Raw genomic sequence first — 9830 nt, 5'->3', positions numbered from 1 at the left:
AATTTGAAGAAAAAGCCCAAAAACGGGACATTTTTGTTGAAACCGGTACGCATGGTGACGCCATATATCGAAACCGAAAGTTAGGTGGACGCAGTGAGCAATACCAATCATTTTTGACTTTCGGCGTCCCTGGTTGTTATAGTAACATATGTCTCTGCTGAATGTTTATTATTGAAGTTTTAGTTTTGTGTTCTCGTTCGTAATCGATGCAGCATCGCATCACTAAACTTGCGATGCCAATTCAGAAGCGCAATATACAATCAATAGAGGCCATAGGATATCAATGTAAATAAGAAAAAAATCAGAATAGTTCACAATTGTTAACAATGTATTAATACATACACAAATAGATAAGATATGAAATACTATGATTTTACATAACTAGCCGCACTCTTGTTCGATCTCGTGTGATGGCATCCTAAAAGTTCCGTGCCCGTCCCCTGTATTAGCAAAAACTGTTTCTGTACTTGATACTGTGATATTGATAAGCCATATGTGGTAAAGCAGTTGCTTTGCTTCAAAACTGTAACAATTTTTTTTGGAAAAGCAGGCTTTTCTACGGAAGAAATCAGAAAAGAAAAAGAAAAAAAGAAAAGAGGAAAAAAGTGCAATGGTTGGATCAGTCCAACAGTTTTGGATACTGGTACAACAACTTCGTGAGTTCTTTTTGAAAATCATCTAATACAAGACTTACAAAATTGCATGCTAGCTGCTTTCCGTGACATCAATGTTGAGAATTATATAAGCGTAGACGACAATGTAGTACCCACAACTTTTAACAGAACGATGACGATATCTTGGGTTCTATTTATTGTAAAAAAAGAAAATAAAAGTAGCAATCTTCTTCGTTTAAGATCTTCCATAAGTGTATTAAGTTCATTTTATTCTTAAGGGGTCATCTAGATGTTAAAACTGGATCCAACTTTTGAAAGTTCAATAGTAACCCCATTTTCTTCTTCCATATAGTTTCTTATAGACTTCCATATTACTTCCATATAGTTATAGAAAATTCCCCATTTTCTTCTTCCAGTATCTCAAGAAATGCCGAAATACCAAATTTCATCAATCTTGAACGAACAGTTCATTTATATTTCACAGTGTGAAATATAAATTACTGAAAAACGAGTGTCGTAATGTTAAACGGAAACATCTTGTTTTTGAGCATAATTGCTGAAATAATATTGGTATCTCATTAATTTTTATATTAAATGATAGATTCTAACGGGCCAAACATAATTTTATTACTCATTTTGAATTTGGCTTTTTTTTAAATATGAGTTATGAATTATTAAAACATATTTATAAAAACGTTATGAATAGAAGCATACATTAATTTTTACTTCATTCGAATCAGCATAGTCGAAAACCTACCAGAATCAATTTTCATTCCAATCTGACCTCTATTTCGCGAGATATGAGTGATTATATGAAAATGATCAATTTTAGGGACCATATAGTAGATATAAAATTAAAATTCATTGAGAAATTTCTCATGACAAATTATGCGAAAATGTTTAAATATGAAGCGCATAACTTTACTGAAATGGGCAATTATTGTTTTAAGTATACGGTGATGCGATAAATAAGTCATCCATCCAGTTTTTCAAACATTTTTTTCAAGTATTCGAGTAAACAAATAAACAACAAAATTTTGCAATTTTTCACTATTTCAGAAATTTGTTTCATTCCTTAGCCAACATTCATGAGTTGAAATGGTAAATATAATAATGTGCAAAGAATTCACAAATCAATACCATATAATTATATTGACGTTAATATTTAAGGAGATAATAATCAATAAATAACGGTTCTCCCAATAGAGTAAATCATCTTAGTGTGCGTCAAGTTTAGAGTAGTGACAATTGGTGGAGTCGTCTGTGCTAAAACCACGGCATTTAGTTTCATCCGTATTTTTTTTTATTTTTTAGCATTATTAAAAGTTGGAGAATTGCAAAATGAAACAAAGTTAGTTTATTGCACTATTTAATGAAACATAAAATAGTGCAATGTTCGACGGAAAATTCTTATTTTTCTAAATCGATGAAACTCTCGTCACAAACAATTGCTTTGTGACACATCGTTTGAAATAATTATGATATAAATATTCGTTCAATCACGGATATAAAGTCACTAAAATGAAGAGTGATAAAAAAAAAGGTCACCTCCATAAAATAAAACTATTTATTTTTTAACAGCACTAGATCCAAGCACTCGCGTAGCGTATGAAGTATTTATCGTTCGAAACTGGTTTGGTGCGTGTTTTTCCCCTGACATCAACCTTCAAAAATTCGGTTTCTCAATGTTTAGAGTGTCTCCAAACACATTTTCTCTCATTTTTATACTTACAGCAATGAAATTTTATTTTTAGGGTAAATGCAATGCGATGAATCAGATAAGATGGAAAGATATTGAAGGGAATATGGGATATATTGAAAATTTTGAAGTTTTCACAATAATAAATATGTAGATGACCCCTCATCAAGACAAATTGCACATAGTCGGGTAGAAAATCACAAACCATAATTTGTGGTGAAAACCGCTTCATTCTACAACTTTTAGAACCAAAGATATCGCCATCGTTCGGTTAAAAGTTGTAGGTACTGTACAAACTGAGCATGATGCGACAGATATTGACACTCTGATCGAAAATTTTAAAGCCAATCAAAAAGAAAAGGATGTTCTTCATTTCGAAAGAAGTGCAGTGTAGGGTGAAGTCTTATGTATAGATGCTGTAAAAACCTTGAAAGAACAAAAGCACTTTGCTTTACTCGCTGATGACTCGCTCATGTTTAGTATGATTTCTGAAGCAAAACTGTTTACTGAAAGTCAGGCAGCAAAGAGAGTGAACTGCATGGAAAACTCTTATTGACTACCGGAAAAAATAAAAATTTAGTTTTATTTACAGTACTGTTTTTAATTTTTCATTCACTATTCGGTGATGTGAATAATTAACGTATCTAATGTACTGAATGTTAAAGTAAATACGTATGTGTTTTTAATAAATAATGTATCATATCAAGTGATAAACGTTTAGTAATTATAGAGAAAATAATATGCAATATTTTATGTCTTTAATTATTTACTTTATTTTCCAATTAACTTATTTTTATTTTATTTCAGTCACATACGAGATCGCTGTAGACTTTTATACATTATGTCAATTGAACCTTTATTAAGCGGAAAGAGAATTTTTAAAGAGGGAGCCTTCTTCCTCTTGTGAAGTGTTGAGTGCTGACAATCGTTTTCTTTTTAGATTGTGAACTAGTCCTCTCTCATCTATCCCCCTTCCTTCTCCCGTGTGTTTGGTCGGAGGAACCAGGAAAAGTCCTCGAATGGATTGGTGTTGCCCGCATCCATTCCTTTACACATGCAAAGTTGCCCATTTTTTACAGTGGAATCCCGATATAACGAACTCCAAGAGACCGGAGAAATCATTTCGTTATAAAGGAATTCCGTGTTTATGAATTTCTCCTAGGTGAATTTATCTGGAGGATTAGAAAAGTGTTCGTTAAAACGAGAATTTCGCTATAACGGTATTCGTTAAAACGGGATTTGACTGTATATGCAAAGCTAATACTGTATAGATCGCCAAATCTTTTCTTCACCATTTGAGATTCGGTATCCGTGGAAGGAGCTGAAGGACCGGAACCAATCATCCTGAATACGAATATCTTATTACGTACTATATCTGCTTCTGCAGCAAAACTGTGCATCAAAGTTAGCTTTTGGATTCTTTCGTTAGATGGAAATGCCTCAATATGTGTTCTAACAGGGTTTCGCATTAGGAAGCACCAAGGATTTTCATAGAAATGGGCAATGTTTAATGAATTTTAATTGACTGATTTTTGTTTTTTTTTCCTTTCAAATCATCAATCAAACGTCGTAGGGTGTGGATCAACTAATCTGTCGAGCGTATGTCGAAAAAATTCCCATTGTAAACGATTTGTGCTATCTTTTACTCCTCAGACAAAGATAGTGAAGAGATATCACACTCATCATTTTGTCAGATATTCATTTCATCAGCCTGTTTGTTCATCCTCTCAGTTGTGCTCATTCATCCGCTCGTACATGTGTGTGTGTGCGCAGCTTTTCTTGGAACGTAAACGACGAAAGGGTTATTTCTTATTTTTCCCCTTTTGTTTAAGTATTTTCCACAGATGGCAATATATATATGATTTTGTCAACGTAAGCAGACACATTTCCGCATTTCAGAGAATCATCGTTTTTCACGATTCCACCAAAAATAAAGTACTACTTTACCACGTTGTCGAAGATGCGCATAATCAATTATTTTTGAGAGGGAAAAGAAAAAGTATCGGAATATGCTTCATAGCTTCTGAAATATCATCTATATAAGATATATAAGGTGTATAAGATATGCGTCCTGTGTCATACAAACGCTTGCCGACTTCTGACTCAAAGACTGCTGTCACCTATGCTAGTGATTCGTCCGACTACGAAGGTGAGAAACGATTCCGTAAATGCATAATTTTAATTATAGATGTAATACACAAGTCTCGCGCGTGTTTCCCAAATAATTTGAGCTCTTTTTATGCGAATGCATTTATGCAGTAGAGCCTCGATAATCGGAGGTGGATGGGACCGAGGCATTACCTCCTAGAGATACGTATTCGTGGAGACCCTGAACCGAGATCACTTCCTCCTAAATTCACTACGTCACCGCTGTGTATGGCAACCCGTTGACCGGCCTTGTATGTTGTATCTACAGGAGGTATTGACCGAGGCGGGGCCGGTCTTAGGCCTAGTTGCACCCGGTGCAAAAACAGTAGTCAGCGCCCCCCCCCCCCCAGGTGCGGATCCAGATTGATGTGTCGGAGGAGGCAATTTTTGCTAGTCATTACTGTCCCGTAAAATACGGGACGTATTCATTCTACCATATTATCAGACTCGGTGTGTGGTGATCGTCCCCATCGCCCCCCCCCTCTTGGTTGGATATTAAGGGACGAAGAAGTCGGAAAAGCTTTCTTCCTAAAATGGGGTTACCCCCATTTAACTTGTAAACAAGCATAAAAACCCAACTTGTTTGATTTAAAAACATTAAAAAACGTCACACATTTATGCAGGGTACTCATCACAAAGGATCTATCTTCTTCATACTTATTTTAATTGAATTTAAATGATGGTAAAATAAGTATAGTTTCACGCGTATGGGTTAAACTGATAATAAAAGTGGTTAAATGAAAGTGATATTTTCGTATGATTACTTTCATATTTATAAAACTCATGTGAGCTTCATTTAAAATTATCCTTTTCAGACCCAGTACTAAGAAACGGAAGGGGCAGGCAAACACCAGCTAAAGCACCGGGCTCTGCAACTTGGGCAGGCCCGTAACTATTCCGAAGCAACTTGGACGGTGACCCGAGCGGAATGGGAGGGGAGCACTGGTAACTCCTTTTTCTGAGCATAACCATTTCAAGAAAAGTCTGTCCCCGAGAAAGCACGCTACGGACCTGGGGAAGGGGCAGGGCCATCTTAAGAGCATCATGGGCCCCCTAGCCAAGTGGTTTTTCTGAGGCCCTGCCTAGTAAATTCTAGATAATTTTAACTAGATCTCATTTTCGTGAGGGCCCCTCTATTTTTGAGGATCCCGGGCAGCGCCCGGGTGAGCCCATGCGTTAAAACGGCACTGAGAAGGGGTTATTTTTCTCTCTAGATTTTTTTTTTAACCTCAGGGACTTTGGCTTTAATCTCAACGATAACGCGCAATTCTCTTCCACCTAGTACCTTACCAAGGTGAAAAACAATGCCGTGAAGCATATTTTTGGTACAACGATCCCAGTGGAATAAAGCAATATATATTTTACACCTTCTTTTTAGTTTAAAAAACAGAATTGGGGGGGGGGGGGAGGTCCATGATTGTAGAATCTGGTTTACAAAGCTGTTTAAAAAACTCAAATTGAACTTCCAACATACGTTCCTCATTAGTTTCTTGAAAGCAAAAAGATGTCCTTTCAAAGTCCCATTGTGGCCACAGCTTACCAGAGATACTGTCTAGGAGCCTCATAAGAAGCTTTACCGTTACTCACCGGATATCTGGAACAAGATCCATGAAACTCCGAAAAGATGTTCAGTTGTGTATGTACGGTTTGTTACAATTTTCAAGTCCACACACACACACACGTTGCACTTAGGGGCGGTTCGAGACAAAATCTCTACCCGAGCGCGGGACTTTTTTATGTCCCTGACTTCCCCTAATTATCAAAAAACTTTTGTTTCAATCTTTTCGTTTTGATGCGTTCAAAGGAACAGCGATATTTTATGTCATAACATATCATGTCGAATTTTTTTCTGCCCTTTTACCTTGGATTTGGCGCTCCTCCTAGAGCGGGTAGAAATCATTTTCCCATTTTTCGCCCTTCTCATGTTTCGGCACCTCTTCTCATGTTTCGGCGCCCGTTCTCATTTAGCGCCCGGTGCAATTGCACCGGTCGCACTGCCCTAAGACCACCCCTGGACCGAGGCCACCTCGGATTATCGAAAAACTCGAGAGAGAGAGAATTATCCGAAAAACAATAAAAACTTCAAAACACCAACTTCAAATGTTGGTGTTATAAAAAAGGGACAAACAAAAAAGCAGTACTAGCATACTTATATTATATGCAGTATATTACATATATATACTATACTATTATATACTGTATTGTGTGTGGCTATTTGTCTAAAAATATGAAGAATGTGAAAATGAAGAATGTGAAAGGGTGCGAAGATGTGAGACGATTGAGAAGAGTTGGGGGATGGGATCAATGGTGAATGACGCTGAGACACTGATAGCTTTCAACTGCCTTTCCAATGATTTATGTACGCAATTATAGTTGACAATGCCATTGTCCACGAGTCAAGCTTTTAAAATAGTCTACGTCCATTCAAGGGAGTCTAATTTTATTACACCAATTATACCGATTGTAGGGCTGGGAGCTGCTTAATCCCTTTCAAACTGAAATTACTGCTGTACAATACACAAGATTGAAACAAAAGTTTTTTAGTATGTACAATACACGTACATACTACGTAGCACTCCTGCTGGAAATAAATAATAAAGAAGTTTGTGTTCTTGGAAGAAAAAAACAGAGAAAAGAGGGTCTCGAGAGAGAGAGAGAGAAGGAAATTCGAAAATTTTTCGTGCCTCGGATTATCCACAAACTCGAACTTTCTGGCTCGGATTTTCGAGGCTCTATTGTACACATTTTGAAATGTGTTATCAGCGGAAAGTGGGTTGCTCTTGAAACACATAAATAAATAATTTTTTCTTTCTGTTCTTTATATATATATATATATATATATACACACACACACACAACGTATATATTGCATTTGACCTGACCCAGAAATTCAAAGATAACTTTGGAATTAGGAAACCTCACAATCTCATCTTCTTCTATTCTAATTCTATCTCTGCACCGGTTGAAAAACAATTGATAAAATACACGCGTAGAAAAAATCAGTAGAAAAAAACGTAAGGGGAAGGGAGCGATTTAAAATGTAAAAAAAATATGTAGCTGCATTTCTTAAGATTTTCCATTTCTCTGAAGAATACAATGCCGCTGCATCAAGAATTCACTGGTACAAAAACCCGCAACATCCCCATAGAGCAGTAGTTCTCAAACTTTTGTCACTCGTGGCTCCCTTTCCCTACTCATGTTTCAACTGCGGCTCCCAAGAATAGTTTAGTAGGTATTGTGTATTCGTAAAAGAAAACCACTTCGAAGCATGAATAGACACGTACATTAATATTTCCTGCTCGTCGTGACGCCCCTGACAAAGAGTGGCGATGCCTCTAGGAGCCGCGACGAACAGTTTGAGAACACTGCCGTAGAGGTAATTCACCACTTTCTCACCTCCAAAAAGGTGGCGAGTTGGAATCATTTGTTATGGAAAAAATAAATAAGTGTAGTGCATTGGTTCAGATATTGCTGTTTATCTCCCAAATTGAAAGCGAGAAAACTGGAGTTGGTTGATTTTTTTTCTGTGTCTTGTTTTGTGTATTATAGTCGTTGCGGCGAGATTTTTTAGACCAGCTGCATATTTGTCATGACCATGAAATCGGATAATTTGTCTTTTCGTATCTGAGGGCAACACGAACACGATCTATATGAAATAGTGTAAATAAGTGTAAATAACATATATATAACGCGGCACTTTTTTCCCTTCTTTTTACTGAAAGTGAATTATGAGATTCACTATTGATTATGCTAGTCGGGAAAAGAAGTTCACAACAATAATTACACACCCCTATGCTCTTCAACCTTTTTTAAAACTGCGGACCTGGAATATGAATGGTTGAACAATTTCGTAAACCTGCAGAAATGTGAGAAGCAATGTTCAGACTAGCAGAACACAAATAAATATGAGAAATAATTTGTGAACCGTCAAAAAATAGATACAGTAAATAAGAGAGGAAAAATAATGAGATCCACAAAAAAATAAAGAAATGGGAGAAAAATTTTACGGACCTACAAAAAATAAATAAATGCGACAAATAATTTGAATATCCTCAAAAAATGAATATAGAAGAAATAATTTGTGTGGACCAGCAAAAGAAATAAGAGAAAAAAATGATTCGCAGACCTCTGATGGCTTCGCCAGAAATAAAAACCAATATAGAGGCGGTATAAGTACTAAATAAATAACAAATAAACTTTAATAAATCTACAATATATTATGTATGTCGGCTGAAGATGGTTTTCTGTGGTTCCCAACTTCAAGGCGCGAATGCGAGCCGATCCCCCCGTTAAAAAGTCTCGCCACAGAGAGCACTGAAAAATCAAACACAACACAACATATGCACTCAGACTGTTAGGTTACACACACAGTTACACCTCCGGCACAACTCGCTAGGTAGTAAATCACCCATAAATGGTGATAGACCTGAGTTGTGCTCGGTTTGAAAGAAAAAGAAAAGAAAAAAAGCTATATATGAATAGGAAATTCACAGACCAGCGGTTGAAAGACACTGAACCACACTACACTACTAATAGACCTGTTAAAAGGTAACCCCCCCCCCCAAGGTGTGACACTTATGGTGTTAATCACTTACCAACTCAACCTCTTTAGACGGCCCTTAAGCATTGTTTTCCTAGGGGCAGTTTTTTGCGCCGCGTGAACCGGACACTAATATTTCGCGTCAGCAGAAACGTGTAACTTTATCACGCCACATCTTCGCGTTTTCCTTGAGTGGAGCGCATCAGCTGTTCTGTCGTCTGCATATCTCCATTCAAACGTTTGATTTCTGCGAGAACAAAGCCGTAGTGGGGGGGGGGGTCTTTCTTTCTTTCAAACCGAGCACAATTCAGGTCTATCACCATCTATGGGCGATTTACTACCTAGTGAGTTGTGCAGGACGTGTAACTGTGTGTGTACTTAACGGTCTGAATGCGTATGTAGTGTTGTGTTTGATTTTTTCCAGTGCTGCCATCTATATTTCAGAAGTGAGTGAGTGATGATGTGTTATGATTGAATTACATTTGTACTGTTTGTACTGTTTGTAGGTCTGTTGCTCTCTGTGGCTAGACTTAAGGGGACATCGATTCGCATTCGCTCCTTGAAGTTGGGAACCACAGAAAACCAAACTTCAGCCGACCATCACTGTGGCGACGGTGGGGTGGTTTGAGGGTCTGGTCCCCCGAAATGTGAGAAAATGACCAAAAAAGAGAAAAAGATGGCCAAATCTATTGTTCTATCACTTTGTTTCCCCCGAACGAAATTTCTGGCTGCGGTGTGAGAACACAACAAAAATGCAGAGAAGATCGCGAAACATGCGGCATACGATGCCTTTAAGACAGGGATTCTTAACCTTTTTCAGCCGTGACCC

General features: G+C 37.2%; 1 protein-coding gene across 1 annotated transcript in view; it reads left to right on the top strand.

Moving 5' to 3' along the window:
* Positions 1-4288: 4288 nt before the first annotated feature.
* The window catches only part of LOC149083331 (glutamyl aminopeptidase-like), an 87961-nt gene continuing 82419 nt past the window's right edge, over positions 4289-9830 (top strand). Inside the window, exon 1 of the mRNA XM_089236560.1 lies at positions 4289-4462. Within this exon, the coding sequence (XP_089092686.1) occupies positions 4378-4462 (85 nt within the window). The 5' untranslated portion in view covers positions 4289-4377. The remainder of the gene's footprint in view (positions 4463-9830) is intronic.

The sequence above is a fragment of the Pholcus phalangioides genome, unplaced genomic scaffold (genome assembly GCF_987345545.1).
Source record: "Pholcus phalangioides strain wild (caught in Gottingen) unplaced genomic scaffold, Ppha-v1.0 ptg000009l_1, whole genome shotgun sequence".
Lineage (NCBI taxonomy): Eukaryota > Metazoa > Arthropoda > Arachnida > Araneae > Pholcidae > Pholcus > Pholcus phalangioides.
This window is presented reverse-complemented; position numbering and strand designations above follow the sequence as displayed.